General features: G+C 42.3%; 1 protein-coding gene across 1 annotated transcript; it reads right to left on the reverse strand.

The window, feature by feature from the left end:
• Window positions 1-11709: 11709 nt before the first annotated feature.
• On the reverse strand, window positions 11710-22032 carry N4BP3 (NEDD4 binding protein 3). The gene is made up of 3 exons (XM_040344376.1): window positions 21830-22032; window positions 18830-19090; window positions 11710-14300 (listed from the first exon to the last, which is right to left on the reverse strand). The coding sequence occupies exons 1-3, from the start codon at window positions 21998-22000 to the stop codon at window positions 13773-13775; spliced, it is 960 nt and encodes a 319-aa protein (XP_040200310.1). The 5' UTR covers window positions 22001-22032; the 3' UTR covers window positions 11710-13772.
• Between the last annotated feature and the right edge of the window lie 6 nt (window positions 22033-22038).

Below are 22038 nucleotides of genomic sequence, written 5' to 3' on the forward strand. Positions count from 1 at the left end.
TGCTGCCAGGGAAGCTGACTGCTGTGAACTTTTTTCTTTCTGTTTTAAATAAAAGTGGGCCTACAAGCCCTAAAAAATACATATTTGGCATGGACTAAACTCACTTCTGATCGCTACTTTTGAGTTAAACAGCCCCCAAAGTTGATACTGGACTAACAGCAATATAAAATTGACAGGTGTTCCAATCCCTCATTAATCTATCCAAAACTAAAAATATTTTAACTGCTTTCCTAACCACTGTAGTACATTTACTGCAGCAAGTCGGCTTATACAGGCACTGTATTGGAACGCCACCTTCTCACCCTGAGCCTCTGGAACAGCCACAGGGGTGGAAGCGAGGTCTTGAACCCTCTGTCCGGTGACCAGCGCTTTAGCTGGGGACGTTTCTTGCAACTCCACAGATACTGCTGTTGGTGATGGGCAGAGCATAGTGAAGTGTGGCCCTGATACCAGCTCTTCTGCTGGAGGCTCATCATGTTGTTCTTCCTCAGCAGAAAAATCCCCTGTCTCTGCAACTGATGTCTGGGGATAGAGGTTCACCATCCCCTGTCCGTGAAACCCAGAAGATGCCATCGGTGCTGGGCAGAGGTTAGCAGTACTCTGCCCTGCTGTCAGCTCTTCATCTTTGGGGATGGCAATATCCAGATTTTCCACTGCCGATTCTCTGGCATACTGCTGGACAGGCACATTCCTCCATCCAAGATCATCCCATGCAGAAACAGGATCATCAAGGTCAGTCAGCACTTGCTGCATCCGCCATAAGACCTCTGCGTCCATAGCTGCGGGGGCAGGTTGGCAAAGCACACTGTTACTCTGCCACATTGCCGACTCTTCAGCCAGGATTTCAGAGTTGTCCACTGGTATTTCCTGATAGTCCCAGGCAAAGGGAGCCCAGCCCTGGCGCTGAGCAGAGTCTAGCAGTCGTCTGTAGGCGATCTCCAGCTCCAAATCCTGAACGGACGGAAACTCTATATCTTCCAGTGCCCAGTGCACTTCCGAAACGTTCAGTAGCCCTTCTCTAAAATCCATGATTTCGTCCAACCACCACTCCAAATCACTCCCAAAGTTAGAGTCCCCTGTTAGCTTCACATACAACAGTCCCTGGCCGCCGTAGCTTAAGCCTTCCGTTGGGCTGTCATCCACTATCCAGGGACATGCTTGGGATACATGCCACGAAGAGCTCTGTAGCTCTCATCCAGCCGCATCTCTGCCCAGACCAGCCTGCTTAATTCAACTGTCTGTTCCTTGTGCGTTTTTTCTCCCAACAGCACCCGCAATCCATACTGCGACCAGTACCTTTCCCGGTTGGAGGGGAGAACTTTTCCCTGGTGTCGCTGCTGACCGGCTAGCACTTCTTTCCACAGTTCGCAGCGAATAGATTCAAACCATCCCAACAGGACCTGCTCTGATACTGGTCCTTTGTGCTGTATCTGCTTCTCTCGCAACCTCCTTCCGAATTCCTCTTCCATGGCGGCTGGTATCTGTACCTCTCCTCTCCTCTTCTGCTATCCGAACCTTGGATCCAAGTGATGGTTGGATGTCCCAGACTGCAGGAAGCATCCCGCTGCTAGCCACAAATGTATCGGAACGTCCAGCACTCTGCTTGAGTCCTTCCGTCATATACCGCTTCCTATCAGTCTGGATATAGATATGAGATATTCCAGCTGCTCACAAGCACACAACGAGACGAGACTTGTTTGTCTGCTGAACATGGAGTGTTTAATAGAACCAAGAATACAACCTTTTATACAGTTTAAAGAGGAGGTAACCAGAACATAAATTAACATGAGCTAATTAACTAATCATTTACCCAGATTAGGCGACTCATAGATATGACCGTTCAGGGTAGACGTCACGTCTCCTCACTCACCTGCTATACAATACACATTATCATAAGTGTAAACACAGGACATCTTCACACAATAGCAGGGTCAATTAGCACAGAGAACAGACAGATGGCTGGAGGGAATGGCATTAGCATCTCCTTACACTGTATGTTCCAACAGTATGAATCAGTCACTCTAACATACAGGGTCCCCAGGCATACAGCTCACAAACAGCACCATTCCCCCAAATGCCAGGGCCCATGATTGCAAGGCAAGAGGCTAGCATTTAGTCCCCTCCAAAAGCCTCTCTCCCGGATGAGTCTGTCACAGGCACATTCACGTAATTGTACGTTGCAGCTTTCTTCTGGGTCCGCTCGCACCAGAAGACTGTGCTGTCATTCGCTCTAGCATAAGCCAATTAGTGTGTCCTGGCCAATACTCTATGGCCCGGGATCTGCTGATCAGCTAAGTGAATGACAGAAGAGAGCCCCGTGTTGATAAACACATGGGCCTCTACAGACAGCAGCATTTTTTCCCCCTCAAAAACCGACACATTGCATAGTAAAATCATCACACAGTACACACACACTTAACATTGTTAGGCACACATTTAACCCCTTGATTGCCCTAGATGTTAACTTCTTCCCAGTCAGTGTAATTAGTACAGTGACAGTGCATATTATTAGTACTGATCGCTGTATGAGGTTGGACTCACATATGTGCGAATTTGAGCCGGTTCACACAGGTCTGGGGCGGCCACGGTACAGATTGCAAAAGGGCCCTATGTGTTTTTGGGTCGGGTTCAGGTGTGAACCCAGGCAAAAATTCTTACTTGAACTGGTGAACAGAAAGGTACCGGAACCCAGACACAAAACCATGGCTGCACATATGTGAACCTGGCCTTAGTGTCACTAGTGATGTCAGTGGCAGGTAGTCCATTCCCCCCAGCGTCAGTTAGTGCCAGATTGCCTGCTGCACTATCGCAATCCTACTATGAGTTGCTGATCACCACCATTACTAGTATTAAATAAATATATACAAATTTCAGTATCTATACCATAGTTTATAGACTATAATTTTCATACAAACCAATCCATATACATTTATTGAGATTTTTTTACCCAAGACATTTTGGGTACAATTTATGAGGATATTAGATTTTTTATTTTTTATTATTGAATAGGTTTCATAGCAGAAAGTAGAAAAGTATTTTTATGTTTATTTCGTAAAAAAATAAAAAACCCAGTAATGATCAAATACCACCAAAAGAAACTCTTTTTGTGTGGAAAAAATGATATAAATTTCACTTAGGTACAGCGTTGAATGACCAGGCAATTACCAGTTAAAGTAATGCCATGCTAAATAGCAAAAAATGGCCTTGTCGTGAAGGGGTAAAACCTTCCAGAGTTCAAGTGGTTGAATTATGCACAAACTGAACTGATCCCACATGTTGGGGTCCCAAAGTATAGCTGGCGGTTAAGGCCCAAACATAAGCACAATTTTTTGTTTTGTTTGGATAGCGCAGGAAAGGGTTTAAATCTCAATATCAAGGCAGTTGATAAGTAAAACAAAAAAAAAAATATTTTGTAGAGTGGAAAAACGTTGGACATCTGACAATTTTTTTTTTTTAATGTTAGAGAGTTACATCACATAGGAAGAGAAATTACAACTGATGTGTAGTCATTAGAGAAGCTCTAGTTTGGTCCACTGGTAATACAAACATGTATAACATCATGTAGGTAAACTTCAGCTGAAAGGTTTGGACGCCACACAATGTTTTTACCGTTGTCTATGCTTTCCTGTTCCCCTGTCACCTGCTTCCCCCCCCCACTTTCTTGTATGGGTGTCAGGCAAGAGACTAATGCCCCGTGTACACACGATCGGATTTTCCGTCTGAAAAACCTTGGATGGTTTTGCCGACAGAATTCCGCTCAAGCTTGGCTTGCATATATGAATGTATATGGGAGTGACTGTTTCATTAGTGATCAGCTGCTACACTTGCAGGGCTCTAATGAGGAAAGTGGCAGGGTCTGAATCCCCTTAGATGTGAATAACCCGTTGGGAGAATCTCACCAAAACCAAAATATTTGTTGCAGAGGATGTGAGGATGCATAAAATATGACCTGTATCTTAGAACAGGCTTCTGGGAATATCAGAGACAATCATACAAGCAGAAAATGACAATTCTAGGGAGTGTTCTGTACACCATCTGTGTACATTCCGCATTGCCATACTGCATTGAATTTTACAGAAAATTACAGCACTGCAGATTTAAAAGGAAAGGCTATTTTTAAAAACATTATATTACAGTATGACTTGTGTCGCAATTGAATACGGTATATTACAGTATATCTTGTGTTGCAATTTTATACACTATATTATTTTATTTTTATTTGTGATCTTTTTTTCCCCACGAAAGTGGTGTTACCCTTTGAGTATAGCGCCAGCTATTCATCCAAGTCTACAGCACAAATAGTTGTGTTTTATTTTTGTCATTAGGGAGATTCCAAGAGCTGAGTGCAACTTGTTCGTCTGCAGTTGGGAATGTAGATTTATCATGTTTTGTTAGACTGATCCCAAGGAATCATGTGTCCTTTCTTGTTATATGCTCCCAGAATTCTTTATTCCCTAAAATACAATCATCTATTACTTCAGCTGTGAGGATTTAATCTCTGCTCTGCCACATGCCTGTATTTAAAAATTTTCAGATTCACCAGTTTGCATAACGTATCTAAAAAGGTTAATGCAATAATGAGAGGGGTTTCCATCAAAGATAGACATCAATGGTCTCATTTATATATTTTTGATGCTTAGTAAATATAAACACAGCAGAGTCTTCTTAAAACAGAAATATATATCTATACAGTATGTGTGTGTATATATATATATAGCTTTTTTTTCTCAGAAAATAGATGCAGGAACTCAACCACGGCCTTGTTCAGATTTCACAAACAGTAGAAGGGTCTTAAAGGGGCATTAAATACCAGGATTGCATTACATACAGAGTGTAGAGTTCGGGGGGGTTACACACAGAGTGCAGAGCTGTCACTTGTAAACACAGAAACCAGACTTCTGTGTTTACAAGTGATTGTGGTGAGCAGGCACCAAAGGGTCTGAGCCAGAGGTGGTGGAACTCAGTTCCCCCAAGTTCCCCCTGAAACAAAAGCCCTGTATAATATTATATATATATATATATATATATATATATATATATATATATATATATATATATATATATATATATATATAGTCTCCCCGGTGACATCTCTAAATAGCATACCATCTTGCTCATATATAGACCGGTTAAAGTCTGCGATCATCTTTTTACATCGACTTGGGAATTCCCAATCTTTGGATACCTATTGATGATCTTATGGTGACGGCTGTCACAGAATTTATTTTGGACTGTGTCTATACATTATAATTCATTTCAGTGACTATTCAATGATCATTTGACTCACTTTTCTGATTATCGTTTTCACCATATATTTTTTGCCATATACACACAAAGAAAATCTTTTACGCTGTCCATCACCACGTTCAGCAAATATATGGGCTTAGCCAGTATTTACACACATTTAATATGTTTTGTTTGGTGTGCATACATTAACAACTTTCTTCAATGTTATAGAGAGGGGTATCCTATCTCTTCTTATATTTAGCGCTACACTGTACCACTCTTGCATTATTTACAATATTTGTCCTTTTGTTGTGTTAGCAGCTTTTCACTTTTGGCGCAGTATTTTACATATATTTTTTATCACTGTGTGATTCTATAGACACATGGGCTGCTCAGATGCGATAGGGAGGAAATGTTCAGCATAGAAACTCACTGAAAACTGAGCATGTGCAGATATGAACAGAAAGTGGCGATAGAGAACAGCGGGATCAACCAGGTTTTTTTTTGCAGAATACAGAAAACAAATCTCATAGTGACGGAGTATGAACAGCATGTAATACACCATTTTATTGAGAGTTTTCTTTATGATGTGGGTTTAGTGACACCAAGTATTTTCACCGACAGTCTGCTAATATGGTTTTCATCACTTAGGACATAAAAATTGAAGATTCTTCTATAAATTCTAAAGTCAGATTGGGCTATTAGGTTTTAGAAATCTGCCTCACAGCTTTCAAGCTCAACTCTGGGAAAATAGCAAAACTCCCAAAGGATTTTTTTTATGTGCAGTCCTGAGAATTTCTACAGAGCAGCCATGTCTGGAAGGACAGAAGACCAGATTCCTTTCTGCTGCAGCTAATCAACATTAACAGGTTTTATTCCCCCCCCCCCCCACCTGTGCCTAATAGTAGAAGGATAGTAAAAGTAGAACCAGCAGATCGATTAGCTCATCTCTCTCTCCTCCTCCGCATGCTCCTTTGTTAGCACATGAGCTCTGCTGCACGACCGATTGGCTACTTGTGCTGCTTTTCACACCTCCAGCTCGAGCTCTGCTGTAAATAGATTTCAAGAAACCAAATCAAATTCAGGTACTTACACCGCTTGTTATATAAAAAAAAAATGTATTAATAAATACAGAGCTGCATTAATGAGTGTCTTTTACAATCTGCCCGGAGGCCAGCTGTAAAGACAACTTTGGAATACTACGAAACCAACAAGCAGGGCTCTCTGATTCCTCCTATATTAAATTGTATTGTAACTAATTAAAAGTCAGCAGTTACAAACACTGTAGCTGCTGACTTTTAATAAGGACACTTACCTGTCCAGGGTGCCCGAGATGTTGGCAGCCGAAGCCGAGCAATCGCTCAGGTCTCGGCTGCCCCACCGCCATCCTCGGTGAGGGAATCGGGAAGTGAAGCGTTGCGCATGAGCGAGCCGCATGGCGCTATGTGACTGGGCGGATGTCTCCTGGGACACACACAAGGTCCCAGGAGACACTGCTCCCCATTTCCCAGTAGGCAGCACGAGGAGGAGAGGAAAGACAAACGTGGACAAGGAAGTTGCAGATTATCTGCCTAGTAACAGCCACTTCTGGTAAAAATAAAAAAAAAATATATATATATATATATATATATATATATATATATATATATATATATATTTTTTTTTTCAAATTTTTTTTGTAGCCTTTTTGGCTATTTTTTTTTTAGGGAGGACCTCCCCTTTTATAACACACATCCTAATTGAAAAGTCATACGCCTGCTGCTTTCAGATCAAAGAATAATAGTTCTGTGATGTTGTATCAAATGTAAAAAGAGCGCGGCACCCCCTCCCAGAATGGAATGGCATATTGTAATGCAGCATATCAGCAATTCTTAGGCGACGTGTATGGAATAGTTCCGGTGTCCTTTTGTGGGACTTCAGGAGAGGTTGGCTTGGTTTCTGCTTTACCTGCCAAGTTTTGGAGACACCCACTGCGATTCACTCTCTCAGATCTTCATCTCAGCAGCTGTCAGTGACATGCGGATACTTGCTCCAAGGATTCTATGTAATTCTCCAAGTAGAAAAATCAAGCTAGACAGCTTGTTGTTTTAATGTGAACACCACAAATGGGTAAATTCTAGAACAAGCTCAAAAAAGGACAAAAGTTCAGTGAGTCACCTTCAAAAGCACACTGTAATGTCGGTCATGACTTATTTCCCTGTAACTTGTCAGTACCAGATAAATTTTTTTTTTTTTTCTTTTGCAAATCACTTACTTAGCTGAGAACCACTGTATAAGTTGTGTAAAAGTGAAAAAGCCACTCTAATCATGTCAAGTGGGGGGAATATCCCCCTATATGTACTGGATAACAGAAGCACAAAAAATATGTTCACCTTAAAAAAATAAAAAAAGGGGGGGGGCGGGGAGTATTCGCCCCTCTACACGCTCTAGTGCATCCTCCTTTATCCTGACGATCAATCCAGCTTTGAGGTTAGGGAGTCAGGCACAGGCTATTTGCCCCCTTTGCGTTAACATGTTAACCACACTGTGGTGCAATTCATTTTGGTTGACTTGCATTTAAGCACACCACTGTGCAAAAAAATTGAAAACGTACAGGTGTGGCTTTAAATACTTAGTTACTGACCCAGAACAAGCACATGACAAGACGAACACTCATGCTGCACTCACACCCGAGCGTTTTTTCCCAGGTGTTTTGTCGCTCATTTTTATGTGCGTTTTAAAACGCTTTGGCCTTTGGGTCTAGTAAAGATTTTAGTTCTCCCCCTAATGAGTAACTTGCGTTTATATTTTTACCCCTCAAGTGCATTACTTTACACTTTTTCAATGTTAAACTTAATTTGCCATGCATTAGCCCACTCCATTCATTTATTCAGGTCCTTGTGTAAAGTTTCTATATCCTGCTGTGTGGTTATTGCCCTGCATATTTTTGCAAACACAGAGATTGAGCTATTTATCCCACCCTCTATATAATTTATAAATAAATTAAACAGAATTGGTCCCAGTACAGATCCTTGGGGTACCCCACTAACCACTCTGAGTAGACGTTATTTATCACAACCCTTTGGACACGCCCCCGTAACCTGTTGTCTATCCAAGAACGAACCTTGTGATCCATGCCTGCAGACCTCAGCTTGTAGATTGAGCCTAGGTTCACACTGCTGCGAATTCAAAATCGCGGTAAAATGCGCGATTTTACCGCGATCTCGCCGCGATTTCGGACGCAATTTAATGTAAATCGCCCAGTACAGGAACTACTTTTTGAAATCGCAGATTAGAGGTCGACCGATATGGGTTTTTCTCTGGCCGATGCCGATGCCGATATTTAGAAATTGGGGAGGCCGATGGCCGATATATGATGCCGATTTTTTGGGCCGATTTTTGCATTGGGATGCAATGTGGAGGGGAGATGGATGGTGCTGGGCGTGGGTGGGAGATGTGTTGTGGAGGAGGGATGGATGGATGGTGCTGGCCGTGGAGGAGGGATGGATGGATGGTGCTGGCCGTGGAGGGGGATGGATGGATGGTGCTGGCCGTGGAGGGGGGATGGATAGATGGTGCTGGCCGTGGAGGAGGGATGGATGGTGCTGGCCGTGGAGGAGGGATGGATGGATGGTGCTGGCCGTGGAGGAGGGATGGATGGATGGTGCTGGCCGTGGAGGAGGGATGGATGGATGGTGCTGGCCGTGGAGGAGGGATGGATGGATGGTGCTGGCCGTGGAGGAGGGATGGATGGATGGTGCTGGCCGTGGAGGAGGGATGGATGGATGGTGCTGGCCGTGGAGGAGGGATGGATGGATGGATGGTGCTGGCCGTGGAGGAGGGATGGATGGATGGTGCTGGCCGTGGAGGGGGGATGGATAGATGGATGGTGCTGGCCATGTGTGCATTGTGGAGGGGGATGAAGATGATTGAGTTGCATTGTGAAGGTGGATGAGGATGAGAGTTACATTGTGAAGAGGCAGATATCCACCCAGAGTCATCATCCATTTTCACAATGCAACGCAATGCCTGCTTGTCAGTCTTAGCCAGGTGTCCCATTAAAGGAGATTAAAGTCTACAGGGGGCACAGCAGCACACAACATTTTTGACTTGCCCTTTTTTTTTGATAGCTATAAGAAGCTACAATGCACTATAAAATAAATTGCATAGCTTGAAATGTCTTTTGCTATCTGTAGCCTTACAACCTTCACCAGATAGAATTAACTTGTGTGACATGCTCTGATGCAGCAAAAAAAGATGTTGTAAAGCTAAAAACAATAATTCCTTGCAAGCTTTTTAAAAAATTACTGGTATGTAGGGAAAATACAGTAATGCTTGGTACCTTGCAGCTATCTAGACTCCATGCAGGGAAGGAAGAGGAGGTAGTGCTGGCCATGATCACCTCTCCGAGTTACTAGTCAGACAGGCAGCAGTGGCGGCAGCGGCACGGGCTTGTGACATGTTTGATCATCACGATGCTTTCTTCCTCTGCTACAGCCCGCCGAGGTAGGGGGGCGGGGCTGGGCGGTGCTACTGAAACTTGTTTGTTTCTCTCCTCTATAGGGGCCGGCACAGGCTATCAGCGGCGCGGGTAATGATTTCTCGTGCTGCTGTAGGTGGAGTGGGGCAAAGCAGCGTTTAGTGTAGCGGCCGAAAATCGGCCTAATTTTCACAATAATCGGCCGATGCCGATTTCTTAAAAACGGCCAAATATCGGCCGATATATCGGCCGGCCGATATATCGGTCGACCTCTATCGCAGATGCGGCGTCGCACTGATTAGGACAGTGCCATTGCCGACAATTGCCGCCGATTTGAGATGCGATTTGACATGTCAAATCGCATCTCAAATCGTTCCAAATCGTACCCAGTGTGAACCAGGGCTAAACGTTTGTGGAGTCCCGCTAAAAATCATTCATCACTGCCATTACTAGTAAAAAAAAAAAAGCCATAAATCTATCCTATTTTGTAGACGCCATAACTTTTGCACAAACCAATCAATGTACGCTTATTGCAATTTGGTTTACCAAAAATATGAAGAATATATATTGGCCTAAATTGATGAAGAAATTATTTTTTTTGGGCATATTTATTATAGCAAAAAAGTAAAAAATATTTTTTTATTTCTAAAAATTATCTGTCTTTTTTTGTTTATAGCGCAAAAAAATTAAATCAGTGCCGTATCAAAAAATGGCCTGGTCATTAAGGGGGTAAAATCTTTCAGTCCTTAAGTGGTTAAAGCACACTGGCAGCAGCCTGTCAAAATCAGTGACCGGCTGAAATACACAGTGCTGTTCCCAGTGGTACTCCTGTTTAGGGATGTATGCCCCAAACACAGAATTAGTAAGTTCAGAGCCCCTGAACATGAGTACAGCCATATACAAGCGCTGTGTATTTTGGTTCATTTCCGATTTTGAAAGGCTGCTGGTAGCAGGCCAGGCTCCACCTGTGCCTCCCGGGTACCCAAAATTATTTTTATGCTCTATGGGCCAAACTGTCCTTTTTAGTTAGAGAGATCGAGATCGAGAGAGATCGAGATCGAGATCGAGATCCACACACCACACTTTTTGTTATGCAAAATAAAATACATAGCCATTTATAAATTAGAAATACAAATCCAGTTTATTTGTACCTCACACAATTGCTTCACATTTAAAGTCTGAACATAATAAACAAAAAGGAAAAACACAAAAATGTAAAACTACTACAAACTACTACAGACCCAAACTGTAGTAGTTATGGTCAGAAAACTTTACTTAAAGCGGAGGTTCACCCGTATATATGACTATTTCCCCCTAGATGGATGCTCGTTTTGTCTAGGGGAATCGGCTAGATGTTTTAAAATATGAGCAGTACTTACGGTTTACTAGATGCATCTTCTCCGTCGCTTCCGGGTATGGGCTGCGGGACTGGGCGTTCCTATTTTGATTGACAGTCTTCCGAGAGGCTTCCGACGGTCGCATCCATCGCGTCACGATTTTCCGAAAGAAGCCGAACGTCGGTGCGCAGGCGCAGTATAGAGCCGCACCGACGTTCGGCTTCTTTCGGCTACTAGTGACGCGATGGATGCGACCGTCGGAAGCCTCTCGGAAGACTGTCAATCAAGAAGGAACGCCCGCTCCCGAAGACCCATACCCCGGAAGCGACGGAGAAGATGCATCTCGAAAACAGGTAAGTACGGCTCATATTTTAAAACTAGCCGATTCCCCTAGACAAAACGAGCAGGAATCTAAGGGGAAAAGGTCAAAAAACAAATAAATGGGTGAACTCCCGCTTTAACGTGTTTGTTCAAGATTTCTGCCTTCCTTCACATGTCCTGCACATGCAGCACAAAGGCTGGTCTAGATTAGAATGATTGGATTGGTTCTGGCTAGCTAATCAGAGCTTTATTCATTTCCTGTGATTGGCACAATTCAGATACAAGGATATTCTCAAACGTACCATGCAGTGACAAGTCATGGAAAAAAAAAAGTAAACAGTAGATGAGACTATGAATGTTTTACTCTTAACTAAGCTTTCAGAAAGTAACATTTCTGGAGTCAAGTTCTACTTTAATCATAAAATAATTCGGACTGGATGTACATTTTTGTGGTATCGTTATTAGTCTTTCGGGTCAGTCTTTACCATGAAGGTTTTATGAAGCAGTTACTCTTGCATAACCTGTTTTGAAATCCAATAAAGCCACAAAGAGAAAAGACCAGCTTTGTTAAACAGGTTAAAATGACTTTGTCACGCCAGACTAATAAATCTTTTTATTCCAAAGATCACAAATCGCATAGCTAAGCAATGTAAAATCGACCATGTTCTTGCCCAAAAGCTCAGGGAAGTGATTTTCAAACTGGGAAGGGGTGGGGATCACTGCAAGGGAGCATGTGTAGGTGGATGCCCCATGTCAAATAATACATAGGAAAATAAACATGTACAGGTGGGGAGGAAATGAAAGTCAAGAACCACTGGCTTAGGGTATATATGCACATGAGATATTGGTCACCAAATGCTTCGATTGGCAGAACCTTGCAATTATTCAGGTGTCTTTGGGAAGATCTCAGCAGACATTAGGCGTAATTCACAAAGCTAAGGAAATTTCCAGGTAACAATTTTTTCAGCCAATAAAATTTGAAAATTATAGTCACATTATGATAAGGATAAATAGCCTTGTGTTAGAGTTGGCCTGGACTCAAAAAGTGACTGACATTAAGAAACATCTTGAAATGTTTGTCTCTAAATGGTACTTATATTAATCTTTTATCTTAAATTCTGCCCAAAAAAAAGCAGTGCAATTTCTGCGTCTATGCACTTCTGTGGCTTTAGCCTCATAGCTGTATACCTACTGGTTGAGATAATCCAAGGCACAGCTGCCTCTGACTGGTGATGACTACTGTGTGGTTCACTGTTCTTTTTAGAGCAGAATCTGTACCTGAGGACCTGAAGAATCTCTCTGCTTGTGCTTACTTCATTCAATAGATATGTGCTGTCTGTACCCCTCCTGTTGCTTCTTGAATATAACCCCACCATCAGGAAGGCAGCTATGACATGAGGAAGTCCTGCTCCTCTACCAACATGGCCACCACCATAAAAGGTGTCCAAAAAGTCCAGAACAAGCCTTAGTAAGTCATTAGGAAAAAAGCTCCAGGGACCATACAGGCAATTTAATTGACTAGAGATTTGCTCTTTGCTTGCTTTTTCTGAACCGTAGCCACAGTTCAGGTTCTCTTTAAGGCTTTATGAATCAAGTCTATTCTCTGCAAACCATTCTAGATGCAAATGTCTGCAAGGTTGTATTTTCTGGCCAGCAGCCTAATATTGCCATGAAATCAGGCTGCGGTCAGGATGTTTTTCTCCACAGTACATTACTGGTGATCTACCCGCTGAATCAGGGTGCCAACATTCAGTGGTTAAAGCCATGTCTAACCACTATTTACTCTTTACAGCTAGCTCATCAGAGAACCTTTATCTGGCTTTTTTGCTGCAACGTCATTAAATAACCCTTACATTTCATCACTTACAGACTTCAGTGTTTTAAGCTCCTAAAACATAGGTTTGTCTTCACAGCTCATATAAAAAAAAAAATAAGTATTGTCCATTGTGCTGTAAGCCACAAAGGAGAAGTGGCCACAGACAAGAGGTAAAGTGCCACCTTTAAACATAGATGCAAAAACACCACCTGTTCTCATTCTCATTGAGTTATTGTGGAAATACCCTCATGACAATAAATCGATATGGTCTTGGAATCCAGTGTTTACTGATGTATGAAGTCATAAATTGGTTCTTCCCTGCTAGTAACTTCCTCCATGTAATACATAGAATGTCATTGGAGGTCTTATAACTTCTATGAAATATCTCCTTTGTTTTCTATCCCCTCTTTGATAGTAGCAGTAGACTTGAGATGATCAAGTGTTGATGAATAGTCTGACTTGAGGGTGCCATACCAATAATTCCACTGAACACCGCCGTTCTGATTGTGAGAATAATGGAGGCTTACTCACATTGTCCCAGCACATAAATAAAATGTTCTGTCATCCTGTACAGATTTTAGCTTAGCAGTAATATCATGGCATGTTCTCTGTTTCATGTTGTCTCAAATGATTCCATAGCATCCATCCACAGTGACGGGGTACTCGGAGACTGTACTGGAACCTGTCTCAGTTCTTGGATCTGCTTCTCAAGAGCCTGATTACGATAAAACATTTCTAAGTAGCTGGCCTGGATTTCTTTCTGGTACCGTAGTACTTTATCCTTTTCTTCTTTCCATATTTTTCTTTCATGCTCAAAACTCAGGATCTGGGCCTCATTCTGACGTCTCTCCAAAATAAGCTCAGCCCTTAGTCTCTCTGTGTCCGCAGACTCCAAACCATCTTTTGGGTTTCCATGGTTGTCCAATATTGAAGCTGGAGAAAGTTTTTCTTTGGCATCCTCAAAAGCTTGCAGGCGGGCTTTTAGATCTGCCGACTCTTTTTCTCTCTCTCTAGCCAATGCTTTTGCCTCCCGAAGTTGTGTCTTCATCAGGAAGACCTCCCCCATCTTCTGTGTAACTTCAGATTGTGAATCTTTAAGATGCCGTTTCAGTAAAGAGATCTCACCAGCTTTCTGAGAAATCTGCAATATAAATAAATTCAGAATAATAAAAATATATATTTTATAGGGAATGTATACTGTACTTGCACTGTACATATTTTTTTATTATAGTCAGGACTAAAAAATACATGTAACACACACACACACATTATATATATTATATATATATATATATATATATATATATAATTATATTTTGGACAAATCTATTTACTTTGTTTAAAAACCCCTCTGTTTACTAAGCTCAACTTCGCCTGAAATTTATTTTTCTATAGTTTTCACAAGTTGTTTGTGTCATCTTTATATGGTCATGTTCAGACTAAGACCCCTTTCACACTAAGGAGTTTTTCAGGCGGTACAGCGAAAAAAAAAAAAAAAGGGCTGCTATACAGCCTGAAAGACTCCTTCACTGCATACTAAATGTGAAAGCCCGAGGACTTTCACACTGAGGTGATGCGCTGGCGGGAGAGAAAAAATCTCCTGCCAGCAGCATCTTTGGAATTTGGTATTAACCCTTTATCGGTCGCTAGCGGGGGTTAATACCGCACCGCTATCGGCCGAATCCTGCGGCAAAACCGACGGTATTGCGCCGCTATTTTTAGCGGCACTATACCGCCACCGTGGCTCCCACCCAGTGTGAAAGGAGCCTTAGAGATGGTCAACTGACTTGGAATGTGCAATAAGCATCTTTACTGAATGTCTGATAAAAAAAATTATTTACAAGATAATGCATGTAGGAACTTATACAATAATACTGGAGTTTAAAAATTGCCGTTGTTACCCAAACCTAGCAATTATATTTCATTTTTCTTCGAGAAAACTATGTATAGTTTTCATATATTTATCTCCTAGAAAGTAGGTTGTTTCAACAAGTTTAAAGTCTACATTTACAAAGCTCTGCAGAAAGACTTGCACTGAGAGCAGTAAATGGCTTCAAATCAAGAATCATTTATTTTGTTTTTTTTATTTATTTTGTTTTTTTTATTTTATTTTGTTTTTTTTATTTTTTGTGGTTGAACTGGATAGACTTGTGTCTTTTTTCAACCTGACTAACTATGTAACTATGTAATCATGAGATATAAAAACTGGTTGAATGTTGCTGATCCATACTGTATAGTAAAAAAAGGAAACCTGTATGAGAGAATTATGTAGACTGCCATTACAGATCTCTAAGGCCTCTTTCACACCAGCAGACCGATCGGGTCTGCCTGTCCATTTTTCAGGTGCACCCATTGTTCTCTATGGGGCAGTGGAAGGCAGTGGATATGTGTCCGCTGACACCCGCCAGCATCCGATCCCCAAAAAACAGACCGACGGGGATACGTTTGCCACCCCTCCAGCAGATCGGATGGAAACAGACATGCAGTCCCTTTCCATCTGACCACCCCATAGAGGAGAGCGGGTTGTGTCAGTGTCCACTCAGCAAAGTGGAGCAGACATGGATCTGTCATCCGCCTGCACTGCGGGGATCGGCTGAGAGATCCACCGCACTTAACTAGTGCTTAGTCAGGGCGTCCCTAGGGCCAACATCTACACTGTGGGGATTGGTTTACTAAAACTGGAGTGCAAGATCTAGTGAATTTGTGCAAGGTAGCCAATCGGCTTCTAACCCCAGCTTTTTCAATTAAGTTTTCACAAAAAAAAAAAAATGAAAACCGATTGGTTTTTATGCAGAACTGCACCAGATTTTGCACTCTCCAGTTTTAGAAAAGTAACCCTGTGTCTCTACATAAATTACTTGAAAATTGGCCAGGGAGGATGGGTCATGACATGACAGCAATGCCACCTACACAGTTGGCACAAGCTACACATTTATGCACCCAAATTTCCATGCATATGTTTTGTGTGTAGAAGATAGCAATGCCACCTGATAATATTCAGTTGGTTAGGAGCGGCTCTAGTAATGAAGACGCATCCTTTATGAAGTCTGTATGGTCGGCAGATGAGAGGTGTTGGTGGTGAGGGATTTATTGAAGATACGAGTGAAGGCTCAATGTCAAATCTGTTAAAAACACCAGATTTTTTAACAAAATAGGATTTTACAGTGATTATAAAAATCCCAACAAAAACCAACTGCGCACTAAAAAAGAAACAGGGGATTGTCTGCAGCTTAAACAGCTGCCCGAGGACCATACACTCAATGGCATCAGGTGAGGCCTAAATATCCACCTGGTGAAACCCTAGAATGTGTGAGCAGAGGACAAGGTGGCTGCCTTGCAAATTCAGCAAATGGTTCCTCCAAAAAGCCCAAGAAGCACTCACGGATCTAGTGGCATGTGCTTTGACAGAAAAGCATAAACAATGATCTGTCTAAACCATTGAGAAGAATGGTGGAGCAAGTAGCTGGTTAACCTTGCGGTGACCATTTGAGATGACAAAAGGGAAAATCAGTCTTCCTAATGAAAGCAGTGGATGCAAAGTAGACACGTACAGCAAAGACCACAGACAATGAAGGGAAATCTCCTTCTATTGTACTGGAGCCAGACAGAGGGATGAAAGTGCGATATACTGGTTGAGGTGAAAGGCTGAAACCACCTTAGGAAGGATAGGGGCTCTGGGCCTCAAAACGACCTAGCTGACAAAGCATTTCTTACAAGACAAGTCCACCAGTTTAGACATGCTCTTTGTGGAGTGATGGCAACAAGGAAAGCAACCTTGTGAATAAGTGTGGAAAAGAGAATATCCCCTAAATGGTTTAAAGGGCAGTTTTTGAAGTACTGAAAGAACCAAATTCCAATCCCACAAAAGTACTGGGTGAACATACAACACAGAGGGAACCACATGAGACAACCTGCAGAAAAGTCCAAATGAAAGAATAAGAGGCTAGTGGTCTGTGGAACAAGATTGCAAGTGTCAAAATTTCCCTTTTAAAAAAGGTACTAAAAATGTACTACTGAACACTGACATTTGCATGTCGCCTCCAAATGAGTCAGTCAGTCCGGTATCATCTGGGCAGAGTTTAAGCTCCTTGGATTTATCGCATTGCTATGGCTCCAGCCAATAATTATACACAGGCCAAAATGGCTCCTCCCACAGACTGTCAGAGTGGACCTGATGGAGAACTCTGCCCCCAATGTCCATTCAGACACTGTAAAAATATCAGCTTCATGGGGCTGAGAACAGCAGACATTTCAAGTCTCTGGCGAGGTGCGGGATTCTCCTGCATTTGACTGTGGCTCCCGGACACCCACGAGTGCTGAGCGATATCCTGGCTAAGCCTGTCACTCAGCCACAGACAGAAGACAGAGCAGCCAGGGCGGCCGAATTGAGTACAGCTGCGGCGGCCACTCAGGCGGCTCTGTCTTCTGTCTGTGGCTGAGTAACAGGCGGATGTGATGACGTCCTCTCCAGGGAAGACCAGTCTGTGAGAAGGAGGACTGTAACAAGGTCCCACCTTCTAGACAGAACTCTCTTACAAGGTCTGTGTGATCAGGCTGCCTTTCATGGGCACTGTCAAGGCTGCCTTTCATGGGCACTGTCAAGGCTGCCTTTCACATACTGACTCCTACCCACCATGACCACTTCAAAGTCACTGAATTGGTCATGGTGGAGTGTTACTTTAATATCTCTCAGAAGTAGTAAACCTCTGTATACAGATTCCACTAGAGCAGTGGTTCTCAACCTTCTAGTGCCGTGACCCCTTGATAAAATTTCCCAAGTTGTGGGGACCCACAACAGTAAAATTATTTTCATAGCGTGGGTTGAAAGCACCCAAGGCAAGAAAAGTAATTTGCGCCACTAACCCACGGACATTTAGCGCTCCCTGAGTCCCTTCCACTCGTACAATATTAAAACCCCTTATAGTACTGTACACTCTTTCTCTTGGTTCTCCTTTCTTTCCCTTTCATCTCTCTCTATCCTAATTCCTTGTTTTTTCCCCCCATCCCTCTCTCTAACTGTCTTTCTTGCTCTCTCTCTCTTTTTTTCCCCTTTCTCTCCCTTTTTCTTTGTTCCTCCCCTTTTATCATCTCCCTTCCTGGGAGAACAGTGCAGGCTTCAGGAACAGTCCAGGATTTGGTGACCCCTGGCAAATCATAATTTGACCCCCAGGTTGAGAACCACTGCACTAGAGGATTCAATCATCCTCTAGTTGTGTTAAATTGGTGATGGTGGGGGTGAAGCGCCACCTCCCTGAAATGAGTTTGCCACCTCCCTGAAATGTGTTTTTGCAGGTTGGGATGTCTGGAACAGTATACTCCACCGTCCTGAATGCTGACCTGCCACAAGAACTGCACGTTAAATAATATATACAAGGAGCACTAGCTCTGCTCACAATGTTGTAGGCGGTTAGAGCTATCTAGCATCTTTCCTTGCTCGTGTGCAAGTGGTTTGAGCCACTTAGCATCTTTGCTAGACAATTGTAAAAGTGAAGAAATTAACAAAATGTTACCTAGGATCTTGCTGCCAGCTTCTAAAGACAGAATTGACAGGCCTATTTTATTAAGCCTGTGTGCATGAACCCTTATCCACTTTTTTTTTTAATTAGGTTAAATATATCAGGACTATTGCACCAATGTAGGCATAGTACATGTGTATGACAGTTTTCTTACCTCCCATTTAGATTCTTCCAACTTAGGGCTAAGGTTTTCAGGTTGAGAGGATTGTTTTTGCCGAAGCTGCTCAAATTCTGTTCTTAAGGAGTTGAGCTCCTCGTGGAGGCGCTTTTTTTCTTGCTGTACTTTATACAGCTGTAGCTGTAAGGCCCTCTGGCTACGCAGTGCCTGCTGGGAGATCTGTTGCAGCTTGGACACATACATCTGTTTTAATTCATCCAGTTCCTCCATCCATAAACGGCGCTTGTCCTCAAATACCTGCAAACAATACACATAAAAAAAAAAAAAATGAAAAGAAAAGCCTATTTAAAATTTTAAAAAGTCCTACTTGCTTCAGGTATTTCCAAGTCAGTGAGGTAAATACTGTAGCCACTAGATTAACATTAGGCAATCAGCATCAGCAATTGCAAGCCTACATAGTTTTTAGTAATGTATAAATCTCCTTTAATATTAGAAGTTATACTAGCAAACAAGTGCCTCTATGAGACAGTATTGCTGTGGATTAGAATGGTGATAAAAGGGATTTTTGTTTTTATAACAAACATGTCATACCTACATGCTTTGTGAACTGTTTTTGCACAGAGCAGCCCTGATCATCCGCTTCTGGGGTCCCCTACTGGCGCTCCTGGCTACTTTCCCTGCCGAATGCCCCTTGCTGCTTGCTATGGGGGAACTCTTATGGACTCAATCCAAGCTGTGCTGTGTATGTCCATTCACACACACAGCGAGGCTCAGAAGTATTTTTTATCTTAATGCAGAGAATGCATTATCTACCTTTGTAAACATTATGCAATCGTCTCAAGAAAACAGATGATTACCATGTGTGGGTCATGCCTTCTAACGCTATGAATGTTCTGGATTCTTTACATTTAATTTTACAGCTGTCCGTACACAACAGCAGTTTCAAACCTGTACATATAATAAATGATGCTAGTATATTTACACCACAATTAAACAGCAAGAGAAACAATAGAGGTAACAACCTCATGGTGCCCACTGCCCCTGGGAGTGCCAATTCTTCTCCAAATTATTTTCCCTTTTACACAGGAAGCACAATTTTTTTTACAAGGCAGATGACACTTTCACCATCACTGCTTTGTTATCCTATGTGTAGGTGTAGGTGTAAATAAATAATAAGGAGTGCTGGGTTCTTTTTAACAGATTTGCTCAGGGCGCAAGGGAGTTTAGCTATGCCTCTGAATAATGGAAACTGCACTATCCACATTAGAATACAAAGCTTCTTTAATGTGGCCATAGATCTTTTTTTCCCCCCTTTCCTTTTTTTTTACTTCTCTATTTTTCCATTTTACATTGCAGCTTCGGTAAACAAATACAATAGGAATAATACAATGTAATTGTGAAATATACGAGTGCCCAACTTTTAATTTAATTACCCGACCTTACCGAGTATTAGGTAAAACATTTTTTTTTTTTCTCCTCTTTTTTTTTGGCAAGGTATATCCTTAATAATTATTGGATACTGCACCATTCACATTAGAATACAAACCTTTAATATGGCCATGGGTCCTAACAGTGATCAGAAGATTTCAGCCTTATACATTTTCATAATAAATCTCCTTTGCAATTCTTTAAAAATATTTACTGTATGTATCTCCACTAGGGCTACAGACACTTGAATGTTATGATCAATCATATTCTGTAGTGCCAGATATGCCTTCTGTTAAAGTGACCTTGTTGCCAGAACATTAATTACAACAAAAGTCCTTCCCATAAGTTAATACATGCAATAAACAAACATACATTATACATTTTATTACCTTGTAAAAGCATAAAACACACACACCTTGCAATTCAGTACAATCGCCAACAGTTAGCAATGGCCTGCCCCATGCATACAAGTATTGGTTGGATAGTTTAGAGAAGTGTTCATATTACATAGTTTCAGTAAATCTAAGACCCGGTTCACACAGGAGCAGCATGACTTTGGGGGCGACTCAGCAAGATCATCTCAAGACCTTGCTGAGTCGCAAAATGACTTGTGTATTGAAGTCAATGCAAGCCGCCTCCAAAGTCGTGCAAGAACCTTTTTCTAAGTCGGAGCGACTTGAGTCGCTCCTATTAGAATGGTTCCATTGAACAGAGCGGAGCGCGACTTGTCAGGCGGCTGAGTCGCCTGACGAGTCGCCCCTGTGTAAACCGGCTCTTAAGTTGCTTGTAAAAAGATTGTATGTTTAAACTGTAACATGTATGTGGAGCCAAGACTGCTGCTGGGTGCTGTCATCTTGAATGTAATGTCAACAACCCCAGCAGGCTCCATGGTATTCCCCTTTGCTCCTGCCTCAGCAGCTACACAATGGGAACTGTGGCCCACCGGCCATACGCTTATATACGGGCCGCTGGGCCATAACGCAGAGAGACCGAATAAATGCGTCCATAGGGAACGGTTTTCTGTGCGGGGAGTGCGCTCCCAGAACAGTAACTAATATGTCAAGGATGCATACTTGTCAATCACAGCAGTCACATGATTGGAATGTCCACCCCTGCCCGGTGGCATTTATATTCTCTTAAAGAGCCAAGAGGGGGGCGGTGGCGGTGGCGGGAAAGGGATAAGGAAAGATTTGAGCATTCCTTAATAAGTAGAATTCCCTTTTACACAACATTTACTTGAAGTCTGGGCTTACCGTGTTTTTTTTTTTTTTTTTCTGATGCTTTTCTTGTGTTTTGGAGAGGTTTTCCATAAGAGCTGAAGTAGTTGGACATATAAAACAGTCTCGGAAGAGGAGAGGATTATGACATGCAAGGAGGAAGGGGAGGTGGCTGTGCTAGGAAATTGACCTGTCAAATTTTCCAGCAAGTTCAACATTTCAAGCGTATAAAAATAATAATTTATGTAAAAGGAAAAATACTGCAAATATGCATTTAAAATACTTTTTTTGTGTGCTTTTATCTTTCATTTTTAGGTTAGATTGGTGAGGGTCTCTTTAAAGACTGGGCTGATTGTTTCCTACAAAGCGTCCACAATGCACACCCACTCACCTGAGTAAAGGGATCGTCTTTGTCACTTGGATTCCTTCTTAGTTGTCTCAGCTCTACCCCTTTCTCATGGAGTTTTTCTTCAAGTTGACGGGCTACATCTTCTACAGACTGAGAGTACTCATATGGTGGAGGAGGTTCTCCTGAACACTGCAGGCGGCTTAGCGTTGCCATGCTCTTGCAGGACAGTGGAATTTTTTCACCAGGTGCCA

The sequence above is a fragment of the Rana temporaria genome, chromosome 3 (assembly GCF_905171775.1).
Source record: "Rana temporaria chromosome 3, aRanTem1.1, whole genome shotgun sequence".
Taxonomy (NCBI): domain Eukaryota; kingdom Metazoa; phylum Chordata; class Amphibia; order Anura; family Ranidae; genus Rana; species Rana temporaria.

Excerpts from the sequence above, each read along its gene's own strand:
- N4BP3 (XM_040344376.1), bottom strand. The coding sequence starts at position 22,000 with ATGGCAACGCTAAGCCGCCTGCAGTGTTCAGGAGAACCTCCTCCACCA. Across the intron at positions 19,091-21,829 it reads AAGACGATCCCTTTACTCAG|GTATTTGAGGACAAGCGCCG; the intron begins GTGAGTGGGTGT and ends TATTGTTTGCAG. Across the intron at positions 14,301-18,829 it reads TGGAAGAATCTAAATGGGAG|ATTTCTCAGAAAGCTGGTGA; the intron begins GTAAGAAAACTG and ends TTTATATTGCAG.